This window comes from Tamandua tetradactyla, chromosome 2 (genome assembly GCF_023851605.1).
Source record: "Tamandua tetradactyla isolate mTamTet1 chromosome 2, mTamTet1.pri, whole genome shotgun sequence".
NCBI lineage: Eukaryota > Metazoa > Chordata > Mammalia > Pilosa > Myrmecophagidae > Tamandua > Tamandua tetradactyla.
Window position 1 is genome coordinate 203,080,903 of NC_135328.1, and position 26,064 is coordinate 203,106,966.

The 26,064-nt window shown below is 46.9% G+C and overlaps 1 protein-coding gene and 1 long non-coding RNA gene across 2 annotated transcripts; both read left to right on the top strand.

Annotated features, from left to right (window-relative positions):
• Nucleotides 1-936: 936 nt before the first annotated feature.
• Nucleotides 937-23,610, top strand: LOC143664154 (uncharacterized). Its single transcript, XR_013166350.1, has 4 exons — nucleotides 937-1,042; nucleotides 22,448-22,688; nucleotides 22,778-22,917; nucleotides 23,231-23,610. It is a non-coding gene; the product is annotated as an uncharacterized LOC143664154 (long non-coding RNA).
• On the top strand, nucleotides 1,196-16,626 carry HTR1D (5-hydroxytryptamine receptor 1D). The gene is made up of 2 exons (XM_077137697.1): nucleotides 1,196-1,300; nucleotides 13,317-16,626. Exon 2 carries the CDS (start codon nucleotides 14,020-14,022, stop codon nucleotides 15,151-15,153), a length of 1,134 nt encoding a protein of 377 aa, XP_076993812.1. The 5' UTR covers nucleotides 1,196-1,300; nucleotides 13,317-14,019; the 3' UTR covers nucleotides 15,154-16,626.
• Nucleotides 23,611-26,064: the final 2,454 nt, after the last annotated feature.

Consider the following 26,064-nt stretch of genomic DNA (forward strand, 5'->3'; position numbering starts at 1 on the left):
GTCTCTCATACCCTTTGGGACCTGGCACAATGGGGTGCCCAGAATCTGCTGTCTGAACCAGGGAGGGAGGTGGCTGCCCCTGCCCCTACCTCTCTCATCCCAACGCCTCAGTGTTCACTGGGCGCTGTCACAGGTGTTGTCCCTCTACTTGGAAGGCACATCACCCCTATTTTTGCTCAAACACCACTTTCCCAGCGAGGCCTTTCCCGACCACCCTAATTCAAGCCCTCATCTCCATTCTCTACCCCTTTCCCTTGTTTTCTTTTCCTTCATAGCATTTTCCGCCATAAAAATTATATACACGTTGCTTATTATATTTGTGTCACTCCCAAATAGAATGAAAACCCCATTGGGCGCCGTCTATTTTGTTGACTGCTATATATTCTCAGCGCCAGAACTTGTCTGATACATAGTAGAGCAATAAATATTTGTTAAATGAAGAAAAAAAATCCAACCAGGGAAGAACCCAAGGGCCAAGCTGGGTGGGAAGACCGGGGTCTCCGAGCAGGGCCCACTTCGCCCCATCCCGACCCCGGACCCAGCCCACTCGCTCTCCTACAGGTGGGGTCCGGGGAGCACTAGCCTGGAGTCTTCCCCACCTCCCTTCCTTGGAGCCCAGCCACCCCTGAAGCTGGGGCCCGGGACGCAGAGGGCCACCCCCCCCCCGAGCGCCTTAGCCAGCCAGAGCCGGGACTGGGGTGGGGGGTGCGCGCCTCCCTCCTCTCGAGGGGTGGGGGGGGACGAGTCGGGAGGGAGCCTCGCGGGGGAGGAGTCTGAGGAGTGGAATCGGGAGGACCGGCGGACGCGGGAAGGGGAGCGCGGAGAAGGAGCTGCAGGGTGCTGGGAGGGGCGGCCGAGGGGCGGGACCGCGAGGGCGTGGGGAAGGAAGAGCCCCCGGGGCGTGGCAGGACTGGCACCCGGAGCTCAGCTGGGTGTCGCGGAAGAGGTGAGGCGGCTGCGGGCGGTGAGACCAGGCGCAGCGCGAGGAAGGAGGATCTGGGAGGGCAAGCCCGGTGTCCGCACCCGCCAGGCGGGGGACCCGGTAAGCGATCCGAGCCGAGTGCTGCCCGGCCCCTGCGGACGTCCGGAGGGAGCTGGGGTGGGAGGGGGCGCCATCCTCGGGGGCCCCCATGACCAGGGGCGTCCCACCTCTCTGCGCCTTCGGACCGGAGGGCGCGCACTGGCAAGACGGTCCCGGAGGACCCGCCAGGCCAGAGGGGAGCGTCCGGGGGTCGCTGTCTAGAGCCCCGAGACCCGGGGAAGGTCGAGGCAGCAGCAGGAAGCGACTGCGGGATCTCAGGTGAGCTTTTTGGGGTGCCCGGCGCGTAAGCGAGACTTAGTGGGGCGGGAGGCGTTTGCTCCGGGCGGGGGGCTACGACGCCCCCACCTGAGCCGGTCGGCCGAGGAAAGCGGGGCGCTGCCCTCTGCCGGCCAGTCCCGTTGCGGCCGCGGCGGAGGGGCCGCCCCTTTCTGGAGCGGAGTTGATGAGCGTCCAGTGGGGACCCTCGGCTTCCATCCAGGCCCTCCCGGCCCTGATTGCTGTGTGACCTTGGGCAGGTCGCACCGTTCCGAGCCTCAGTCTGCACATCTATCAAATGGAGGGGATGCTTCTCCCCACTCCATGGGAATAAATGAGATGCCAGAGGGGAATGCCTTTTTGTAAACGGTGAAGTTCTGTGCAAATCCTAGCTGATCACTTAAAGTCAGAACTGGAAGGCCACTAAGAAATCCGCTTTTTTCAGATGGAGAGAGTGGGGAATAAATCTTGCCCAAGGCCATACTGCTTGTAGGTGATGAGACTAAAACCCTCTGCCTTACTAACCCTGGGGAAGTTCAAGGGTTAAGATCAGGGGGTTCTGACTCAGACTGTCTGCATTAGCAAAGGGGGCTTGGCCACTCACAAGGGTCACCTTGATCAAATCCCTTAAATTCTACCCCCCTGTGAGATGGAAATAACAGCTCCCATCTTATGGGCTTGCTGTGCCCATTAAATGGAATCATTGCTCAGCTCAGGACCTGGCTGGGGAGAATGGCTCAGTCATCTAAAAGCCTGCATTGCTCTGACTGGTAGGTGCAGTCTCACAGTCTTTTCCTTGGAGCCAGCTCCCCATGCTCCCTAATCTAGCACATGTGGGTGTGAGTTCTCTGACCAGGGTCTCAGCCGTCCTCACAAGAGCCTTGGGGAATCTTCTACTGACAGCAGCAAGTGAGGCCATTGGGCAGCTGGGCCTTCTCCAGCGTTTGGTCTGTCCAGATGGTGGAGAACAGTGGGTGGGCTTTGTCATGGAGGCAACCAGGAAGCCAGAACTTAGAAAGTGGAGTAGGAGGAGTGGATCAGCCAGCTGGACAGGACTGGCAGGGTGCTGGACCTCGCCTCCCCACCACAACACCTAGTTCATGCCCAGAAACACAGAGGTGCTCCCTCAGGCCTCGTGGCAAGAATGATGTAAATATGAGCAGAAATACAGTTTCTCAGAACTTGGAGTTCCTGGGACATGCAAGGTCCCTCTTGTTGCAGAAATGGCTCCCATCTGAGGCCCACAGAAGGGAGGGGTCTGCCCAAGGTCACCAATAAGCTGAATTCAGCAGAGTCTGTTTAGTCTTTAACTTGCTCTCTTTTCCGTAGTTGACACCGTTGACCACCCCTTCCTTCCGGAAGCACTCTCTTCCCATGGTTCCCGTGACTTAACATTGTCGTGTATTCCCTCCTTTTTCTGTGTGGTTTTGCAGGCTCATCCTTCTTTCTATGGCCATTAGACTCTCTACTCTCCTAGGCCCTCCCCTCTCCTCCTAGTAGGAACTCTCCCAGGGTGATCTCATCCACCCCCTCGGCTTCAGTTACCACTCTATGTACATGACTCATAAATTCATGTCTCCAGCCCAGGTAGTGCCTTTGGGCTGTTGACTGTCTATTTTTTGTCAGCCAGGCACTGTTCTCGGCCCTGGGACTGGACAGAAGGGGGGCAGGGGAAGAGATGCATTTAACAGATAAACAGAAAATATCAGATGGGGTGAAGTGCTAAGGGAGCATAAATAAGTGTGATGTATTAGAGGTTGAGAGCTACTTTATATTTTCACCCAGGAGGAGAAAATTCCCAGCCTTTACCCAGGAGGAGAAAATTCAAGCTGACTCTTAAATGATCAGCTGTACAAAGGGAAGCGGGCACAGCTAGTACAAAGGCCCTGAGGCAGAGAGGAACGTGTAAGTGTCCAAGAAACAGGAAGAAGCAAGGAGAGCAGCTGGTAGGAGGTGAGGTCAGAGCAGTGGGCAGGGCCAGTTCCTGTAGGGCCTTGTAGAACTTTGGATTTTATCCTAAGTGATATGGGAACCACTGGAAGGTTTTAAACAGGGAGAATGGAATGCTGTCATTTTGCTAGGAGTCATTTGAGCCATACAAGGAGTTATCTATATTGATTGCAAGCCTCCTGTGCTCTGGGCACTGAAATCGGAGGGAATATGTAGATCTTCAAGAAACTTCTGGCCATGGGCCATAAGAGACACCAACAAAGCTGGAGTCTGGAGACGGTTTGAAGGAGGACGATTATGCATCCAGTTGATCAGAGAAGGCTTCCTGGAGGAAGTAGCATTTGAGGAAGACCTTGGAGAGCAGAGATAGGATTATAATAGATGTGTAAAGGGAAATATTGCTCTTCTAGGCTGGGAAACAACCCGAACCAAGACACAAATGCTCCAAATATATGTAGAGAAGATAGAGAGAGGAGAACCCTATAGGGGAGTGAGAGGGCAGGCTAGGGAGGCACTCTGGGCTGATAAAAGCAATGTCCTGGATCTGGTCATCTACTTGCTGTGTGAGCTCCAACCAAATGTATGTCCTTTCTGAGCCTCAGCTTCCTCATTCATAAAGTGGAAACAATTGGAGAAGGGAGGATTTCAAGTTTCAAAGCTGGGAGAGTAAGAACAGGATAATGTCTGCAAATAGGAAGGGAGAGTTGGGAGAGACTGGTGTGGGTGAGGGAGGTGTGGCTCAGTTGGGTTTGGGGCCCCTGTGGGTCATCTGGAAGGCATGATTGAAGGACATTTAGGGCTAGAGGTACAGAGAAAGGAGTCCGTGCCCGAGTCAAAATTGTCCGTATTATTCCTCTTCTTTCTTGCAAATCTCTAATTAGTAACTATAAGGATTAAGTCCAAAGCCTACAGGTGGGAACAAAACCTGGTCCCTGCCCAGGAATGTGCCATTTTGTGGGGACAGAGACCCGTAGGCCTTAGACAGATGATGTGGAACGTGCAGTATGGGTCATAAACCTGAGGCATAGGGTCTGCTCAGAGGGGAGAGGTGGTTTCTCACATGGGGGTTGCAGCAGGGCAAGTTACAGTAAAGAAGAGACAGTTGATCTCAGGAGGGTTAAGTTGGAGTTGAATAAATGAGTAATGGGAAAGCCTACCTCAGACAAAAGGCCCTGGACTTCATGACACATGTGGCCCCTCGCCCTCTGGGAATCCAAGCCCAGCAGGGAGACAAGTGGTTCAGCAGGTGAGCCCAGTCCAGCAAAGTCCAGTGGGGCTGAGAGGAGGGCGTGATCAAGTCCATTCCTACAACAAGGGAAACCACCAGAGACCACAGAGGAGAAGATAGGAGGTGGAGTGAGAGGAAACCCTAAGTGGTTTTGCAGGAGGAGATCCGGCTAAGCTGGAGGTGGGCTCTTTTGTTGAGTCCAGGCAAACAGGTAGATGAGATCTGACCTGTTGGGGTCTCTGCATGGGTAAGGAATAGGAAATGAAGAAAAAGGGTTGGGGTGGATGGGAGGGAAGTCTTCTCCAGGCTTCAGTCCTGCAAAATAGGTGTCACTGGCCCTGACTTCACTTGTTGATTATATTTGTGTTCCAGCACTCAGCTTAAAAACTACTCTCTGAGGGGATTCTCAGGACTCGAGCAGTTATCTGTCCTTCTCACTTTCCTGTGGCTCCCTGTATGCTCTGCTATCATTCCTCATCACATCTGTGGTCCCAGGTTCCTGGGAGGTTTTCCCATTGCCAGTGTAAGTCTTTCTATGAGCGGAGTCTATTTCTGTGATGCTCATGCTAATACGTGCTTAAAGTGCTGGCTTTAAGGAAATAGCTGTTGAATGGATAATAAAACTGAGGTTCAGAGAGGTTAAGTAACTTGCCCAAGGTCACAGAGCTAATAAATTGGCACAGCTAAGATGTAAATTCAGTCCATCTGACCCCAGAGGTCTACCTGACTCCCAAAGCTTGTGCTTCAATCACAGCTCTTTTGTGCAGGGAAAACAGGTGGTGAATAGTAAGTTTGGGGCCTGTAAAGATTAATAGATTCAATGTTTAATTTCTAGGAGGTGGATGAATTCCTGTTGGTAATACCTTGTTTATCCAGTCTGGAGAAGACAGTGTCCTGAAAATGGTTTTACTCCATCACCCCAATTGCCCTCTGGGGACCCAGATATGCAGCATCAAGGGGAGAGGGCAGTGTTGAGCTCCCTGGCTGGGGGTGCAGCTCTAAAGGCTTCTCAAGAAACAGAACATGATCTGCACCCAGAAGTCCCCCCCACCCCCCACTGTGTTCCCTCCCAATCGCCAAACCGGTCTCTCCTCACTTAAGGGTAGCACAATAACCTGGCTTACATCATGGTAGATCAGTTTTGTCTGGGCTTGAACTTTGTGAAACTTGAATCACACCTGGGGTCTGACTTCTACTCAATGTTATATCTGTGAGATTTGTGCATGTGGTTGTGTGTAGCTGGAGTTCATGCTCATTGATGTATAATATTCCACCATATGAATCTGCTGCAATTTATTTATCCATTCTGCAGTTGATATTCGGTAGTTTCCAGTTTGGGGTTATTATGAATAGTGCTGCTGTGAACAATTCTTACACATGTCTTTTGGTGAACATATGTGCATGTTTCTGTTGCATATATAGCAGGAGTAGGAGTGCTGGGTCAGAGATTTGGCCACCCTTTATTTTCTGTATTTTCCAGATTTTAAATTAGGGCAACTGAGGTGAAAGACTGACTTGCTCAAGAAACTGGTCAGATTTCAAAACCTGGACTCAGATTAGATAGATGGATGATAGCTCAATATAGGTAGATAGAAAGAAACATATGGAAATATATACACAGAGAGATATACACACCAATTTTTTAAAATTAAAATTTCAGAGTCTTCCCCTGTATATGCTATTTTATTTAACCTTCATGACCTCCCCTAAAGTAGACCAGGTACCCTTATTTTACAGAAGAGAAAACTGAGACTGTGGGAGGTCCCACACAGCTGGGAGAATGAGATGAAACAACAGCTGTGGGTGCACTTTGTAAAATATAAAGCACTCTCCAGATTTGCAGAGAATGGTTTCCCCACCCGGGGATCACTCATCCTGTACCACACAGCTTCTAGGGAAAGAACAGAGATGAATTCCTCTGTGGGGGATTTATTCTACTGCAACAAATCTTTTTCAAAGAGCCTTGCTGGTTTTTTTTCTCCTCAGAAAGGCTGAGACTCTGGTTTCTGAGGACCCATTAAACCCATACATCTTCTTTGTCTCTGGCAAGGTTTTATGACTCAGTTAAAATAAAGACCATTAGAAAGGGGAGGTGACTGGTCTTCCTGCAAATGGAATGAGCCTTGGTAGGAAGTGTTCCTGGAGAGTGATAAAAAGAGAGTACTTGTTGTGTGCCAGCCACTGTGCTAGGAATCCACACAATTCTGGGAGGAAGGTGTTGTTACCCCAGTTTTCAGATGAGGAAGAGAAGTCCAGGAGGTGAAATGACTTGCCTGGGATCCCACCGTATGGACTGTTTTGTGGGCAGGATGGAAAATCCTCTGTCTCACTCTTTCTCAGGGCCTGCTGTGTCTATTTGAACCAGCTCAGCTGGGAAATGCGAGTTGGCACCATGCGGCTTAGTGGGTACAGAGGACATTCCTGGATATCCAAGGGCCCCGTCAGGCCAAAGACTCCTTCCTCCTTTCCTGGGGCAGGTAGATCTGTGCTCTCTCTGCTTCTGTCTCTGGGTCTACTCCATCCTCCTCTGTCTCTCTGCAGACCTATTTTCTTTATTTACTTTTGGATTTTCCACTCCCCACAAACTTCACCATCCTTGGCCTACAGGTCAAGTGGTACCCCCCCACCCCCCATCATCTCTCTGGCCTGGCCTCCCACTCTCAGAATCTCCATTCCAAATTCCCAAGAGAGAATCTGATTGGCTCACTTCCAGTCCCATGGCCACTAGTCCAGTGGGGTGTGGTCAAAGGTGATATAGAACAGGTTGGGATTGGCAGGCTGCTTTTGCCCTTCTACCTCCTGCAGAGATGCTGCCGTTGGGGGATGCATGGAGGGGTGGGGCCCATGTAATCCAGACTCCAGGGGGGACAGTGCAGGGCTGGAGAGAGGCCAAGGAAAGTCCTTGATGGCTGCCAAGAGTGCTTGGGGCAGGAAAGGAGCTTCTGTCACTGTGTGGCTGGTAGTTTTGGAAATGGCAGGCATTATGCATGGAAATGGACAGTGACTCCTTCTTTCTGGTAGGGGAAGTGGCCTTGTTGTTTGGAGACTTAAGTTTGGTCAGATGTATCATAGAGAAACCGGAGAAGTCACGTTTGTGGTCACCGGTAACTTAGTTGGGCCCTTGGTTTATATATGTTCTTATCAGTCCTCCCCCAACTCCACCACTGAGGCTGTGCAGTCTCAGAGAGGGCAAGTGACTTGCCCAGTGGCCCCAAGGAGAAGGGAGAGGAGCAGGCATGAGACCTGAGCATGCTCATTTAAACCTCATGCTTTTCAGCCACTGCCCTCCATCTTCATTAGCATCATGATGTTTGTTCAGGACTCTACAGTTTATAACAAATTACATAGGAAGCCACTCAACACCCCTTTGGGGCAGATAGCCTTCCCTATGTCCATCCCCTTCTTAAAGAATTTTTACTGTGGTCACATATATACAACATAGCATTTCCCACTATTAACCACATTTGAGGATACAATTCAGGGTGTAAATTACATTCACGATGTTGTACTGCCATCACCACCATCCCTTGCCAAAAATATGCTTCTGTTTTACTGAAGAAAGAAACTGAGAGTCAAAGAGAAGTCATGATTTGCCTATGGTTACCCAGCTGGTCAGCTGCAGAGATGGGACCCGAACCCTGATCGTCTGTACTAAAATGTATCAATGGTTATTAATGTATCAATATGTTACAGCTGGTAGCAAGTCACTCTTTTTTTATAATGCACGAAGTTGTTTGTTTAAGAAAAATTCTGAATCTATCATTCCCTTTAAAAGAGTATATAACTCATGTAGAGTTTAGAGAATAACAATAAACGCACACGTACCCACCACCCACCCTAAAAAATGGAATATCACTGATACTTTTGAAATCCTTCCATAATTATATTCCCTTTTCTTTCTCCCACAAAGGTAACCACTATCCCAAATTTTGTATTTATCGTTCCCTTACTTTTGCTTATGTTTTTGTCACATGTATTTGTATCTCTGAAATAATTTGTTTTCCTTTTGCTTGTTTTTGACTTTGGCACACAGTGTTGTTTGTGGAACTCACCCGTTTTGACATGCATAGCTCCAGCTTAGTCATTTTGGCTCTCTGTAGCACACCCTTGTAGGAATGTGCCACATTTGGATTTTCTGCTGTTGATGGACGTTTGGATTGTTTCTAATTGTTTGTTATTGCAGTCAGTGCTAAGACAGCTCTTGTTCCTGCCTCTTGGTGAACATGTATAAGAGTTTCTCTACCATGCACCCCTGGGAGAGCAATTACTAGATGCCAAGGCAATCATCACGTCTTTAGCTTTTTGAGAGGTTACTCCACTTTGAACTCTGCGAGCAATAGGTGACAGTAGCTCCATACCTTTGTCAACCCCCTACACGGTCAGGTTTTAAAAATTTTACCAAGATGCTGGGTGAAGGTGGCATCTCACTGCTGTTTTAATTTGCATTTTTAAATCTTAATTTTTGAAGCGTGGTGGGAGAGAGGTAGCTGCTTAGAGCTAGAGTTCATGTCTCCAAACGCAGCTGGATTATTTGAAATTCCCCCAATTTTGTTCAGGATGGGGAAGCACGGCAGGCAGGAGACAGGGGTGAAGTAGAAAGTCCTCAGAATCATATTGCTTCTTGCAGAGCTGCAGCCCAGCCTCCCTGAGTCCATCTGCCCCGTACTTGTCCTTTTTCCCAAGATGTCACCGAGGGGCCGAGGACTTGCTCACCCACCAGCCTCCCCGCCTTGGGCTGAGCCCACGCCTTTCACTGAAATGAGGTCACTGGAATGCCTGGAACCCAAGGAGGAACCGCATGAGCCCGGAGGGCAAGCACACCAGCCTTCCATGGGAGATGACGGCACCTCGCTTACCCAGACTCTCTGGGAGGAAGAAATTCCGAGCGGTCCAGCCCGACTGCACATTTTCCGTGTGAACTGAAATGGGAGGAAAACAGTGGTTGGAGGCGTGGAGCCTGGGGCAAGTGGGGGCAGGAGGGATCCTCATTTACGGGAGGATCCCCGGGGGGTCCCAAGCCAGCTTTCTTTCTGAATTGATGCTGTGTGGAGAAGATTGGGAACTTTCAAGAACAGGCTCTGGACCTGGATCTTCTAATTCTAGCTGGGTGGTCTTGGACGAGTGACCTCACCTCTCTGAGCCTCAGCTGGCTCATTTGTAAGTCTGGGCCATATTGTCCTCTTGACAGGTTGGGTAACTCTTAGCCCCAGGGGCTAGTTCAGTGCGTGGCACATACCAAGAGTTCCACAAAAGATGGCTGAGGACCGGTTTTCTTAAATTGAGACTGTTACCCCTCCTCCAGGTAAATATTCTTTTAAAATAAGGCACCCATTTTGGTTTGGGGAGTGGGAGGGAAACAACTGCATTGTAGTTTAGCTTCTCAACATTCTAAAAATCAGTCAACCAATGAACATTGGCTGAATCTTCCTAACAAAGGCCTCGGCAGAGCTGTGGGAACAGGAGGTAGGATGATACTAACTCTTGACACCTCTCAGTGTTTTACTGGGTGTTTATGGCTGGCCCTGCCAGGAGCACCAAAAGCCCCACAGCAGCTCTGGGAGGCCGGCCGGCCGGGTGGCCATTATTATCCCCATTGTTTGGGGGACGAAATCTGAGACTCAGAGAGAGGAGATGACTTGCCCAACACCACACAGCAAGGCAGGTATAGAATGAGGCCTTGAGTCCTGATTGTCCCAGCCCAAGTCATACTTTCCCTTGTGTCCTGCTGCCACCCATCCCTCCTGAGCCTCATCTCCTGCTGCCTCTCTGTTGTGTGCTCAAGCCCAGCTGGACTGTTTGTGCTTTTCTGGCCATGCCTCGCCTTTCTGACCTCTGGGCCTCTGCTCCTGTCTTTGCAGCCACGGGAATGCCATCCATTCCGACTTTGACTGCCAAAACCCTTCCCCTAATGCGGCCACGCAGTGGGACACTATGCTCTTAAAAATCATGTCCTGGGAGCAACTGATGGAAAATTATTTATAATACAGTCCATTGAAAAGCATAAAAACTACAAACAAAATTCATACATCATAATGATCACGTTTTTAAAGAAAAAGGTGTATATATGAATTCCATCCGCCGACTCTATCCCAGGGTCCTTGAAGCCACATGTCTGCCTCCCAGCCAGGCTGCGAATACTCCCAAGCCAGGAACTGTTTGCTGAGTTGAACTGGAAGAAAGCCAATGGATCATAAGTTTCCCTGGTGGAATTCTAGTATTCCACATAAGGCGGGGAGTGAGATAACATGGATGGGGGTGGGGCTAGGAGGTCTTGGTGTCCTTGTCAACCCCACGGCACCCAGAGCCTGCCTGCCGGCCCCAAAGACTTCAGCTGGGATCACGGGATGCTTTCCTTGCTGCCTCAGAGATGGGCTCGTGTTTTAGTTTCTTCGTTGTGAAAACAGATACCGTGCAATGGGTGGGCTTAAACGACGGAAATTTATTGGCTCAGAGTTTCGAGGCTAGAAGTCCAAAATCAAGACCTCATCAGGGCAGTGCTTTCTCCCAGAAGACTGTGGCGCTCTGGCACGGGCTGCCAGGACCCTTGGTCCTTGGCTTTTTTGTCATATGTCGATGCACGTGGCAGCCTCTGCTGGCTGCTCTGTCCTCTTCTGGGTTCCATTGACTTCTAGCTTCTGGCTGCTTCCTCTGGCTTTTTCTGTCTCTGTGTCCTTCTCCATTAGGTCTGCAGTTATAGGGTAAGGACTCATCCTGGGTCAGTTGGGCTACGCTAGCTGAAGTGGCCTCCTCAAAAGGTCCCTATTTACAAGGGTTCACAACCACAGGAATGGATGAGTTTGAGAACATGTTTTTCTGGGGTACGTGGCTCCAAGTCGCTGAAGCCTGCATCGAGTCCACCCCGGGCCACCCTCTGGTTCCCTCATCCTGGTCATCGATACCAAGGCCCCCAAGTCCTAAGTACCCCAACAACTTGCCCATATTCCAACGACTGAAACCCAGGTCTGAGGCCAGTGGCACACAGAGGAAAAAATGAGTCTTCAAGATTTATTTTGCAGTTAAATTTCCAGTTTCCTTTCAGAAAGCCAAGTGCATTTTCCGGCTTTGATTGCATGGGCAGGTGCCGGGAATCAAACCCAGGTCTCCGGCAAGGCAGGTAAGAACTCTGCCTGCTGAGCCACCACAGCCCGCCCTGTCTAGTGTTTTAGAATAGACAGAAGGAAATACCTGAAGTTGTTGAACTGTAATCCAGTAGCACTGGTCTTTAATAATGATTTTAAAACTACAGAGAAAAAAAACCCACCAAGGTCGATTGTCCCTGTTTGCATGGATCTACTTCTAGATGTTTTGTTCTGTTCCTCCGATATATATATATATATTCCCCTATCGTAAGTCTTAAAATTGGGTCCAATACTAGTAGTCAATAAGAGGGTGGGGAAAGGGATATGGAATGTTTGGGATTTACTTTTTTCTACTTATTTCTTTTTTTGGAGCAATATATGTGGCATCAAAATGATCATGGTGATGAATGCATTACTACAAAATGATACTGTTGAACCATTGATTGTGTTCTTTGGATGGACTGAATGGTGTGTGAATATATCTCAAAAAAGTTACACTTAAAGAAAGAGTAATTCTTCATTTCCTGGACCATGCACCCCACCCCCTACCCCCCACTCCCCAAAAAGAGCAATTCATGCTTGCAGTAGGAAATTTAGAAAATTCAGATGAATGGAAGATGGTCACCTTCCCTCCCATCACCACTTCCTAGAGAGATACATTGTGATGATTTGGTATCTTTCCTGGTGCTCTTTGCCCCCTCTCCCTACCCCCACCCCCACCCTCACCCCCGCCCACACACAGTTTTATTTTGTTTAGTTTCCCATGAACGCTGCGGAATAAATAGAATGATGATTTCTGATTCACAAGGTAGAGAGCTGATTTCAGGTACTTGTAACAAGCCTGTGGGCCTTCTAACAGTGATGATACTTTTTCCCCCCGGGGAAGTGTGGGGGGTGGGACACATTACCCTCCCCTGTATTCTACTGACACTTTTTAAAATTATTTATTTTTTATTGATATATATTATATATTCACATACTACATAATCATTCAAAGTGTGCAATCAGTGGTTCACAATATCATCATAGAGCTGTGCATTTATCATCACAATTGACTTTTTAAAAAAAAATAACATATACAAAAAAGCAATACATTTCAAAGCACATCACAACAATAAGTTGTAGAACAGATTTCAGAGTTTGATTACAGGTTACAATCACACAGTTTTAGGTTTTTACTTCTAGCTGCTCTATGATACTGGAAACTAAAAGAAATATCAATATAACGAATTCACCTGCTGACACTTTTGAGAATGCCAGTTTTACTGTACCGCTGCTGGCGTTAAGCAATAGCTTGAAAAAAAATTGTGTGTGTAGTTACATACACACATACACACACATATACACACACATACTGTAAAATTAGCCATTTTAACCATTTTAAGTATACTAATCAATGGGTTAATTACATTTAACAGTGTTGTGCTACCATCACCACCATCCATTACCTAAACCCTTTCGTCACCAGAAATAGAAACTCTGAACCCATTAAGCAATAACTCTCCGTTCCCTTTCTTCCAGCCTTCTGGTAACCTCTAATCTGCTTTCTGTCTTTATGATTTGTTTATTCTATATATTTCATATAAGTGGGATCATAAAATAGTTATCCTGTTTCTGGCCTGGTTCTCTTACCATAATGTTTTCAAGGTTCATTCCTGTTGTCACAACTAAGCAAAATCCCTTTGATCGTACAGTTAATTTCAAGCATCTGACTTGTCCTTCTGCAACCTCACTCTTTATTTTTTTTCTTTTTAAACCCCAGAGCCTCTGAACCATGAGCCCTCCCGGTGAACTCACAGTTATCTGATTGTATTGCCTCCTTCCAGCTCAGGCATTCTTCAAGTCCTGGTAACCGGAATGTTTTGTCAGTTCAGGCTCAAAACAGCCAGTGGGACAGGAACCAACTCAAGTGCCCCATCATGTATCAAGATGGACTGGGGAAACTGAGCTGTTCACTGGACTGCTTCTCTGAATCGGCTGGTATTTCTTTTTGTATCTGGTTTTGAAAATTCCCAGGAGGCAAATTGACATCCAGAATCTTCTCAGAATAGGATGGGGGAAATTCTGAAGTTCTTGTTAAACACATTTATGTCTCAAGATTTGGAAGGACCCCAGATAATACCAAAGGTGAGACTCCCAGAGCCTTGCCCACACTGGGGGCAGTGCCCCTCTAATTGTCTAACAGATTCAGCCTGTGTCCACTGGGCTTGACCATCTGCTGGGCAAAGTTCCAGAACCGTGAGCCATCTTGGGATTCTTTGGGAAAGACCTTTAACTATGAACTGGTACTCACCTCAAAGTTCTTTAAATAGTCACGTCTAGAGATCTTTTCACTGTGGTCTGCTGTTCTGCTGTATGGCTCTCACCAAAGTGAAACAGAAGGATGACCTTGTTTTGTGGGCAAGACAACCGTAAAAGAAGGAGCTGTGGGTGTGGAAGTCCGTGGGACGAGCGAGCCACCTAGAATGCCCCCACAAAACCAGACGGTGGAAGGCCTTCTCCAGGAGGCTGCCAACAGATCCCTGAATGTTACAGAAACTCCAAAGGCTTGGGATCCAGGGACCCTCCAAGTGCTTAAGATCTGTCTCACTGTGGTTCTTTCCATCATCACGCTGGCCACGGTCCTCTCCAATGCCTTTGTGCTTACCACCATCTTCCTCACCAGGAAGCTCCACACCCCAGCCAACTATCTCATTGGCTCCCTGGCCATGACTGACCTCTTGGTTTCCATCTTGGTCATGCCCATCAGCATTGCATATACCATCACCCACACATGGAGCTTTGGCCAAATCCTGTGTGACCTCTGGTTGTCTTCTGACATCACGTGCTGCACGGCCTCCATCCTGCATCTCTGTGCCATTGCTCTGGACAGGTACTGGGCTATCACCGACGCCCTGGAGTATAGTAAACGCCGGACAGTGGGCCACGCAGCCATCATGATTGCCACCGTCTGGGCCATCTCCATCTGCATCTCCATCCCACCACTCTTCTGGAGGCAAACCAAAGCCCACGAAGAGATGTCGGATTGCCAGGTAAATACCTCCCAGATCTCCTATACCATCTACTCCACATGTGGAGCCTTCTACATCCCGTCTGTGCTGCTCATCATTCTCTATGGCCGGATCTACATGGCCGCCCGGAACCGTATCCTGAACCCTCCATCACTCTATGGAAAGCGCTTCACCACAGCCCATCTCATCACAGGCTCTGCGGGGTCCTCACTCTGTTCCCTCCACCCCAGCCTCCATGAGGGGCACTCGCACTTGGCTGGATCCTCTCTCTTTTTCAACCACGTGAAGATCAAGCTTGCTGATAGTGTCCTGGAGCGCAAGAGGATTTCTGCTGCTAGAGAAAGGAAGGCCACAAAGACCCTGGGCATCATTCTTGGGGCCTTCATCATCTGCTGGCTGCCCTTCTTTGTCGTATCTCTGGTCCTGCCCATCTGCCGGGACTCCTGCTGGATCCACCCAGCCCTCTTTGACTTCTTCACCTGGCTAGGCTACTTCAACTCCCTCATCAATCCAGTAATCTATACTGTGTTTAATGAAGAGTTTCGGCAAGCATTTCAGAAAGTTGTCCATTTCCGCAAAGCCTCCTAATCCTTATTTGGTGGTGATTCGTTTTCTCTTGGATCCTGTAACCTAGCTGGGTTTGTCTTTTTTATTTTTCCTGAGACTTGGGTTAATTCATGATATCTTGGGTCATGGTTCAGTTGGTAGAATTGTTTTGCATTCTTTTTCCTGTGGTTGTCTGGACTTGTGAGTCACCAAAAGCTGGGTGGACAGCTGTGTGAAAGGGGCAAAACTGAAGGTTGAGAGGACAGAGTTTGGCAGAAACCTAACCCACATACTCTGCACTGATGCGGTTCATAGGGAAAGCTGTCTAACTCTATAAAAACGACTGCTGGCTCCAAGGGAGGCCCTCTGGTCTACTGCAGATTTGTATTGTACTCGGCGGAGAGTAGAGGAGATCGGTGACCTGAGTTGGATGAGAATTTGAAGTCAGGATGTCTCCATTCCATGTAGCACCTTGAATGGAAAATAGCATCTGGGATTTCTTCCACTGAGTCCTTCTTAAGTTGAATCTATCCCAGTTGTCCATGGGGAGAGATTCCATATTTGGAATGCTAACGATATAGAGTGAATTGGAAAGAGATTCAGAAGCCCACGGCCAAGGGGATTGGGTTGGTTGGAAACAGATCAATTACCCTGTATTCTTCCTCCTTCTCTGTATCATCTTAATGTTCTGAAGTTAAGACTTATGATCACCTCACTTAAGCACTTAAGTAGGCTTTTGCTCACCAAGCTTTGAGTAAAACACAATTCTGAATTTTTTTTCTAAATTATTTTTTATATCCCATTCTCATTAGGGATCTTAATGCATTGACACTTATCAAATTAAAAAGTATGAGACATCATACCAGCAAAATCTGTGAGTGATTTTTTTTCCCTTTCCCTAGATTTAGAAACCTTTCAATTCAGTTCAGTCTCCAGCTCCTCCATTGAGCCTAAGTCTTGGCATTTGTTGTCTCTCTGGGGCCTCACAGCAATTAAAGTTAGTGTAGCATGGGAATTAAGAGCCCAGGACCTGAAACCTGATGCCTCAGTTCAAATCCAAGTGCAATCAATTGCTCGCTGGGTGACCTTGGACCAAGTTTCTGAATTCCTGTTTGCCTCATTTTCCTCAACTGTGAAATGGGAACGATGATAAGTATATTATTGTATAAATTAGTATCGTGCTTGGCACATCATACAAGCTCAATAAATGTTAACTCATAATCATTTTAGAAATAGAGGAACTAACCTACCTATGGCCAAGCAGCAATATAGAAGTAACAGCTGCTATTTAATGAGTGGTTATGTTGTGCTTGTAGACATCTTCTTGTTTACTCTTTACCCTTATTTTATAGATGCAGTTTATGGAAACTTGTCTGTGGTTAGGGAAGATTTCATAAAGAGATGACCCTTCCATAGTCTCCAAAAAGATGATGGGAGAGTAAGGAAGGGGAAATATAATGAGGCTTCCCGGAGAAGAGAGGGCAGAACAAAGTAAGGTGGAGACGGGTATGTCAGGTGGGGGGAAAAAGAGCAGAAACAGAGGCTAAGAGGCCTGGAATGCTAAATGGGGTCCCTGGGCTCAGGAAGAATAAGGAGAGCTGGGAATACGGGGTCTCAGGTAGGGAAAGAGGAGGAAGAGGTGTCAAGATAGGGGGACAACCCTAGGAGTCTTGTGCTAACTTGAAGCTGATGCTGGACATTTCAAGTGTGATTCCTTAGACCACTGCTTTAGAATCTGTTAACATCACCCAGGAAGCTTGTTAACATCAGATTCCTCATCCCCCACTGTCTGAGTTTGCTAGGGCTTCTGTAACAAAGTACCACGATCTCATTGGCTTAAAACAACAGATATTTATTCTCTCACAGTTCTGCAGGCTACAAGCCTGAAATCAAGGTGTCAGCAGGGCCATTCTCCCTTTGAAGTCTGTTGGAAAGAATCTGTTCCCTGCCTCTCTCCTGGCTTCTGTTGATGTCTGGAAATCCTCGGCATTTCTTGGCTTGGGGCATAATTCAATCTTTGTATGCTTGATGGTATCCCACAGATTTCTCATGTGCTCTTTACTTTTCTTTATTCTTTCTTCCTTCTGCTCCTCAGTCTGAATGATTTCAATTGTCTTAACTGCAGATTCATTGATCCTTTCTTCTGTCAGCTCCAATCTGCTTTTGGACTCCTCTAGGGAATTTTTAATTTCTGTTACTGTATTTTTCAACTTTGTTTGGTTCTTTTTCATAATTCCCATCTCTCTATTAATATTCTCTTTACATTCATCTATTGCCTTCCTGATTTCCTTTAATTACTTGTCCATGTTTTCCTTTAGCTCTTTGAACACATTTTTGACCATCATTTAAAAAAAAAAAAAAAGCAAGAAGGCTTTTATTTCAGCATATGGGGATACATCAAATACCTGCTTTTTTATTATTTATTTATTTATTTTTAAATACCAAAAAACACCAAACAAACGCAAACATTCTTATTTTGATCATTCTGTTCTACATGTATAATCAGTAATTCACAATATCATCACATAGTTGCATATTCATCATCATGATCATTTCTTGGAACATTTGCATCTATTCAGAAAAAGAGATAAAACGAAAACAGAAAAAAAATGTATACATACCGTACCCCTTACCCCTCCCTTTCATTGATCACTAGCATTCTTGACGATCTTTTAGAAGTTTTTGTCTGGTATGTCCCGGGTCTGGGCCTTCTCACTGGTGGTTTCTAATGATTTCATCTCCTTTTCCTGGGCCATCACATCCTGCCTCTTTGTATGTTTTGTAATGTTTTGGTAAAGTCTAGACAGTGATATTTTAATGTATTATCGCTGGAATTTAGAACCTGAGGCATCTGTTCCTTTAGTTTGTATCCAGCTAGTGCTATCACAAAGTTTTTCTTGAATGAAGGAGCTAACCAAAAAAAGACATCTTTCTCAGTCTTTGAAGGTTTACCTGTGCAACTGCTTTCCTTCAGGGTTTGTCCCTCAGTGAATTTAGAAAATGGTTAAGGCCAAAGTACAGGGGCTTCCCTGATCCTTTCTGCACATACTTCTCAACTTGGACATGCATGTGTGGTCCTGGGAATTCCCCCCATTTACACGGATACTGTCCCCTCTTTCCTGGGAAACAGCTTCTTCAGGGTCCAGGCACTGCACTGTATGTCCTAAAGCCAGAAATCCCTTTCGCCTGGCAACACAACTTATTGCTCCCCTAGAGCATTCTGAAGGGGAGCTCAGTGAGCTGCTTTCTACACGCAGGACATGTTCTGAGACCTTGCTTCCCTTGGCATGCACCAAATAGAGTGGGCTGGACACACTCCAAATATGTGCACAAAAGTTACTCTGCTCCCTTCGGAACCAGGACTTGGGATCCACAATGGAATGCTCCTGCTGGCCAAGGAGCCACAAGATCCTATCACTTTTTTTTGCATGGGCAGGCACCGGGAAATGAACCTGGGTCCCTGGCATGGCAGGTGAGAATTCTGCTGTTGAGCCACTGTTGCCTGCCCGATCCTATCACTTTTAAGTAGCCTTTTTCTTGATTCAGGGCTCACCCTGTTACTACAAACCTTTAATTCTTTTCTGGTGCTCTGAGAAAGATGTTTCTGCAAGTTCTTGCTGGTTGTTCAAAGTTTCCATCAAGGGCTGGCCCACAGCATCTCACTCCACCATCTTGATCCCAAACTTTTGTTTTTAGCAACATTATTGAGAAATAATTCACATACATCCATTTAAATGGATCACATACATCCAATAATTCAATTCATCCATTTAAAGTGTACAATTCAATGGCTTTTGGTATAGTCACAGAATTGTGTAACCATAATCAGTTTTGGCATATATTTCATCACCCAAGATGAAGCCACACAACCCTTAGCTGTCCCCCCAACTGCCCATCCCCCCAAGCCCTAAGAAACAACTGATCTACTTTCCATTTCCATGGATTTGCCTTTCCTGGATATTTCATATAAATGGAATTATGTAATATGTGGTCTTTTGTGCCTGGCTTCCTTCACTCAGAATGATGTTTCCACAATCATCATGTTATAGCAGTATCAGTATTACATTCCTTTTCATGGCTGAATTATATCCCATTGTCTAGATGTACCACATTTTGTTTATTCATTCATCAGTTAATGGACATTTTGTTTGTTTCCACTCTTTGATTATAATGAATAATACTGCTATGAAGATTTGTGTACAAATTTTGAGTGGACATATGTTTTAATTTCTCTTGGGCATATATCTGAAAGGAGTATTGCTGGGTCACATGGCATCTCTGTTTAGTCTTTTAAGGGACTGCCAGACTTTTCTAAAATGACTGCACCATTTTACATTCCCAACAGCAGAATATGAGGCTTTTCAATTTCCCCACATCCTCACCAGTGATTGTTATTATCAGTCTTTTTGATGATAGTCATTTTAGTGAATGTGACATAGTATATCTTTGTTGTAGAAGGCTCTTTTTTTAAAAAAAGAGATAAATAGTACAGTAATCCCTTCCACATCATGACGGTTAGAGGGACACCACCTCCATGATCTGGAAAATCCGTGTAAAATTTTCTGGCCCTCCGTTCTTACCAGAGAAGAAATCTTCAATCTGTTTCTTCAGGGTTTCAGGAAACTCCCTAGTTGCCTCTTGATGGGCAGATGCTGCCTCTCCCATTCCTTTTACATTGAGTTGACTAAACCTTTTTAAAAATTTTTCAAGCCACCCTTTGCTGACCTGAAAATCCGTAGAGGTAGACCCTTCACCTTCATTTTCCTTCAGGAAATCAGAATGCCTTTTTTACAGAATCCTGCGCCCAAAAGAACGTTGCACTTTCTAGTGAGAGAACATGCAGATCTCGTGGTTTATGCAAGTACTTTGCAGTTGGTGTAGCTGCACCAAGGGCTTCATAGATTTCCTTCTCTCTCTTTTTTTTTTTTTGGATACGCCTTACTGTGGATTCATTAATGCCCTAATCGCGGCTAATTGCAATAACCATTTTGAGGCTTCTGCAAAACTCCCCCCAAAATTCCCATTTAATTTTTTAACACCGACCTGCAATATATCAAAACCACGATGGGGAAAGTTGCAACATGGAAGGGATAACTGTAAGTACTTTCAACTTTGCAGGTCATACCATCTCTGCTGCAGTTACCCAACTCTGCTATTGTGGAGTGAAAGCAACCATTGTCATTGTGCATAAAAATGAGCATGACTCATTCCAATAAAACTTTATTTACAAAAACAGGGCTGTAGGGCAGTGCAATGGTGACTCAGTGGCAGAGTTCTCGCCTGCCATGCCGGAGGCCTGGGTTCAATTCCCTGTGTCTGCCCATGAAGAAAAAAAAAAGTCATTGAAAAACAGGGCTGTAGTTTGAAGACCCCTGATCCGGAAGAGCAACCATCCCCCCAACTGCTACAGCCATTCTCTGTCCCCTTTCCAGGCTTTAATTTATTTTTTTATTTCATGTATTACTAATGAAGATATTTATTTTTTAGTTCTTGCTTATTGTCTGCCTCCTCTAGAATACTTGCTCCTTGAGGGCGGCCATCTTGTCTGTCACTGTTTGGTCCCCCGTGCCCCCTTGAATGAATGAATGAATGAATGAGTGGAACCCCATTTCCAGGTATATGAATGTTCTCAGAGTCTTTGCCTTTAAAATTTTAAGAGAAGGTTGACTGGTCCTGGGGCTGGAAACTCACAAATCATGAGATTGGGGTGGTTCTGTCTACAGGGTTTTCTCTGTAGCTGAGAAAAGAGGTGAGTGAGGAGGTAGAGAAACCCCTGTGTCCCCACAGAACTGGGGCTGAGGCTGACCCCTTAGCCTGAATTCAGTTCAGCCCTCTGTCGTTTGGCTCAGACACCACCTCCAATCACCAATTCCTCCAACTGCTAGAGTCAAAGGGGAGGCAGCTTAGGAAAGAGCCACTTTCTCGTCTTTGTTATTTTTACCTGAAAGCTGCCTATTTGGATATCACCCTGGAGAACTGCACTAATTAGGCCAAATGAAAATCAAATTAAAAGTGAATGTTTCCTATGACCACAGAGGAAGCCTATATTTGGGGCCCTTCTCCTCTCCCCCACATCCCTGCCATGCTCCTAATTCTTTCACACTTAGTCACAGACACAAATACAACATGATGGTGATGATGCCGGGGAAGGGCAGGGCCTGGTCCAGGACAGGAGTCTGCTAATTTCCTGGTCAGTGAGTATGTCTGCCCAGCAGCCAATTGTCCTGCTTCCTTGGTCACAGAACCCCGACTTTGTTTCAGTAGCAATAAGCTGTTCCCCAGGAGGTGAATCTTGATGGGTTTAAACCAGTCAGAAGAATTCCATTCCTTTTGCCAAGGATGGGTCCCAGTGGATTGGCATGTGACCCAGTTCTGACCAATGGAATGCAAGTACAAGGCAGAGGGGTTTCGAGGACAAGGGACTGTCAGTGCTAAAACTGGGAAAAGGCCAGGTTAACTGAGACAAGTTGGTCATCCTCAAAATGTAGGGGCAAGTTTGCTGGGGGTTTTGGCAAACATAGTCCTTACAGGAAAAGAGAGACATGCAAGGGGGGAAAAAGTGCTTTCTGCTAGGGGGCAATCCTGTGAGATTGGGAAGCTTGGGCCCCCAACCTGTGACCATGAGGGCTGTTAGAGGTTGAAGTGTGTCCCCCCTAAAAGCACATGGTTAAGTTCTAAACCCCAGTTCCATGAATGTGACCTTATTCGGAACTAGGGTCTTTGAAAATGTGATTCGTTAAGATGAAGCCAAAATGGATTAGGGTGGGCCCTAGTCAAATATGACTCTCGTCCTTATAAGAAGAGGGACATTTGAACCCAGAGACAGGACACGGAGGAGAAGGCCGTGTGATGAGGAGGCCGAGGGTGCTGCAGCTGCAAGCCAAGGGACACCAAGGATTACCAGCAAACACCAGAACCTAGAAGAGGAAAGGAAGTCTCCCTTACAGATTTCAGAGGGAACATGGCCATACCGACACCTCGATTTTGAACTTCTGGCCTCCAGAACTGTGAGAAAATAAGTTTCTGTTGTTTTAAGACGCTGTATTTGAGGTCATTTGTTACTGCATTCCTAGGCAACTAAGACAAGGGGAAACATCGCTGACACCCTGAGGATGGCAGAGTGGAAAGAGTGAGTCCAATTCTCTGCAGCATTGTTGAAGCATCCTTGGAACCACCTGGCTCTCGGTTTGCTGTTAAGGGAGCAGTTACTCTCCTTATGGTTTAAGCACTGCTAGTTAGATCAAATTCTCTGTTCCTTGCTGTTGACTGCATGCTAACAGGTACCAGCAAGAAAGACCTCTCTCTTCCCACCTGCCCCCCGCCCCCATCCCCGTAGGCTGTGCAGGAGCAAGAAGTGGCACGAGCCACTCTCAGGTTGGCACAGGCTGGAGCCTGGAGCGGGGAGCAGGGGCCAGCCAGAGGGCGATGCTCAAAAATGAGCCAACAAGCGTGATAAACAGCTGACGGCCATCAGCTGCACCGTGAGGCAACCTGGGGATTTCCAGGGCAGCACAAGCACTCCTGAGATCTGTACAGCCCATCTGGCAGGCAGCAGAGGAGACTGAGCCTCGAAGACAGTAAGTGACTAATCTGGGCTGATGCAAACGCGTTCACTTCTGGCTGGAATTCAAATCTGATCCAAAGTGCATGCTCCTTCTCTTCACAGCCCTGTCTCGGTTACATCCTGAAGAAGCGAGACCTCCTGGAACACATTCTGATGACAGGGGATCAGTGTCCACGAGACACCTCAGTCCATCTTTGGTCAACACTGACTGTTTTTCCCACTGGGCCCAGATCTGATTTCCAGTAAGTTCCACCTGCCAGACTTGATCTTGCCCTTCTGCAACCTGGAGACGGGGCTGTGCTTCCTCAAGTGGTTCTTTCCCAGGCAGATCAGCCTCATGCCCCACTCAGCTTTTCTTCTCTTAATATAACCCGGGGAGGAACTGGCCTACATTTCTCTTGCTGTCAAAAGCGCTAAGTTAAAAGCGCTAAATCCTGTATGCCCCAAATGCTTTCAAGCTGGCTCCCCCAGCCCCCGTTGCGATATGTGCACAATTGCTTCTGTGAACCCAAGAGGAGAACTTTTCATCGATTCCTATTCCATTTCTTCTTGCAGGTTCCTATGCATCATTCCACAGAACAGTTTTTGAATCCTGAGTCTGTGAGCCTTTACACCCGCTGTCCCTCCCAGCTTTGTGGCATCTTCATCGTGAATGCATCCTGATAATAAAAGAACTGTTACATCCATTGACCCCATTTGGATGCCCTCCTCCCAGTTGGCATTGCCAGACATAAGGCGTTCTCCACTGGCAGATAATGGTACCCCCCTCTCTTGCTTTCACAGCCAGGCTCCGTTTTGCACAATGTCACCATGACCTGTGATCACATGGTTGCCTGGCTGCCTCTCATCAGACCGTGAGTCCCACAGGGGTGATCTCATTGATCTCTGTACTCTTGGTACCTGGCGCACAGCCAGTGCTCAATTAGCGATAATAATAGCTAGCATTTATTGAGCTCTTATTGTGTACCCAGGTACTGCCCTTAGCGTTTTATGAGAATTAACTCAATTAACCCATGTTAATTCCAAATGAGAAACCTGGGGGTCCAAAGAAACGAGATTATTTGCTTAGTGTCACAGCTCTGGTAAGTGTAGAGCCAGGATTCAAGCCGCAGTTGCCTCCCAGAATCTATGCACTTAACCACCAGTAAACAGGGCCAGGGCCAAAATGGTATGTGGCTATGAGGGACAGCAGAAGGTAGTGGTAAAGCAAAGGTTTGGAAATTAGACTGGGCTACCTATCCCAGTTCGTTCTTCCACTTATTTACTAACCCCTCTGGGTCTGGTTTGCTCATCTGTAAAATGTGGACAATAATAATACCAGCCTCGTAGGGTGGTTGGGCTAAGTAAATGATATGATGCATTTAAGGGGCTGGGTGTTGGACCTAACACTGTAGCTTTCAAAACTGGGTGAGATTATTGAAGGTGACCAGGTCACAGGTTATTCCTGAGGAACTTCTGTTGAGCACCTACTATGTTCCAGCAGCTTTACAGACATTTCCCTACTTAATCTTCATATCAGCCCTGCAAGGAGTACTTGTCCTCACCCCTCTCTCACTGATGGGAAAATGGAGCTTGAATCACATATCCAGACCAAAATGTGAACCCAGGGTCTATTTATTGCAAAGCCAATGCTCTTTCCTCTATCCCAGGAGTCATAGCCTCAGAGGACTGTAGAGGCCATTCATAAATGAGTGAAGCAGACTGGGTGAAATACCATAGGAAGTTGTGGGGACCGGGAGCTGACACGCCCCATGCATAGGTGGCAGGCTCTGCTCATCTCCTGCTGACTCTTGCCTTTCAGAAATATGCCAGTTCTGCTCATTTTTAAGACGATCGGGTTTTCTGAGAAATCCCCTTATTTTTAAATGTTGGCAACTAATTAAAAAAAAAAAAAAAAAAAAAGCCTGGTGCAACTGTGCAGACCACAAAACAAGCCTGCAAGCCAAGTTTGTCCCCTGAGCTGTGAGTCAGCGACTTCTGATCCTTCCCATGCTATAGACAGGTTTCTCTACCTGTCTGGCTGCTCTGACCCTCACAGTGCTCAGTTTATCTGGGGACCAAAGAGCACAGAACAGATTAGCAAATCAGGCAGGCTGTGATACTCCACCGTGCCGATCCTGTGCCCTGCCCCCTCAGCTCTCTCAGGTGCCATTCCAGCCACCTATTGGTGACACCTGTCACAGAAAGGGCCGACTCGGAGGGGAGGGGGCAGTTCCCTGTTTACACCGCCACTGGTAAGGGCCAGATGCAAGCTTTCTTCTGGAAGGACTTAGGACTTTTAAACGGTGCATTAACCTACTTCACCAGGACCTCCTGTGTTTTGCTCCCAAGAGCAGGAACAGGGATTCTAGACCTGGAAGATGTAAGACAAGAGGGAACCTTCAAGGTCATCCAGCAACCTTAATCAGATCACTAACATCAGAGAAGCAGCTCATGCATTTCGAGTGCTTTACCTCCATGATTCCCCCAACAATCCAAAAAACTAACAAGTACTATTATTCTCACTTTTGCAGATGAGGAGGCTAAGGGTTAGCATGGTTAAGTGATTCGCTCAAGATACCACAACAAATAAAGAGCAAAGCCAGGATGCAAAACCCAGGCAGTACAAACCTACAGCTAGCACTACTAGCCACCAGGCTACCCTGCTTCCCTTAGTCATGCTCCCACTGGTTGCTTGACCCCTCAGCATTCATATCAAGTATTCGCGAGCGTCTGCTCCCACATGCACGTGTCCAGGGGCAGGGTGCCCGCTACCTTAATGGATTGTTGTTTTTTTCTTTTAGCCATCTTTATACTTTCCTTGCATTAACCAGGCAATAGACCTCATACTGGGCACTTTAAATGCTTTATATTAGTCCACCCTCACATCAATTCTGTGAGCTCCATATTATACCCATTTTGTAAATGAGAAAGCTGAGCCTTAAAGTGGTGAAGGAACTTGTCCAAGGTTACAAAGCTAGTTAGGGACAGAAGTGAGATTCAAATTCAGTTCCAATGTTTATCTGACTCAGACTGAAAGCTCCCTTGGTTTTGTGGCTCTCTGATTCCTAGTTCTCCTGACACTCTTTCCCATAGATACATGTACCCCTTGAGTAGTTTTAATACCAAAGTCAATATTCTGGCTCATTTAACTGTTCTCCATAAAATGTGATTTTGTGGTTCCTCCTCAGCCATTTACTTGTTCATCCTTCTGTAGATGAGTTACACTTCCTCCATGTCGCACCCCCAGTTTTTATTCCAAAATGGAACACAGTGTGCGCAATGAGGCAGGACTGTAACCTGCCTCATTGCACACATGATGCTTTTATTAAAGCAGCCCCAAATCCAATAAGGCATCTGCTAAGTGCAAAGTACTGCTCCAAGCATTTGGAATAGATAAGTGAACAAGT

Bases quoted from the DNA above. Each gene is read 5' to 3' on its own strand.
- HTR1D (XM_077137697.1), top strand. From the start codon at position 14,020: ATGCCCCCACAAAACCAGACGGTGGAAGGCCTTCTCCAGGAGGCTGCC.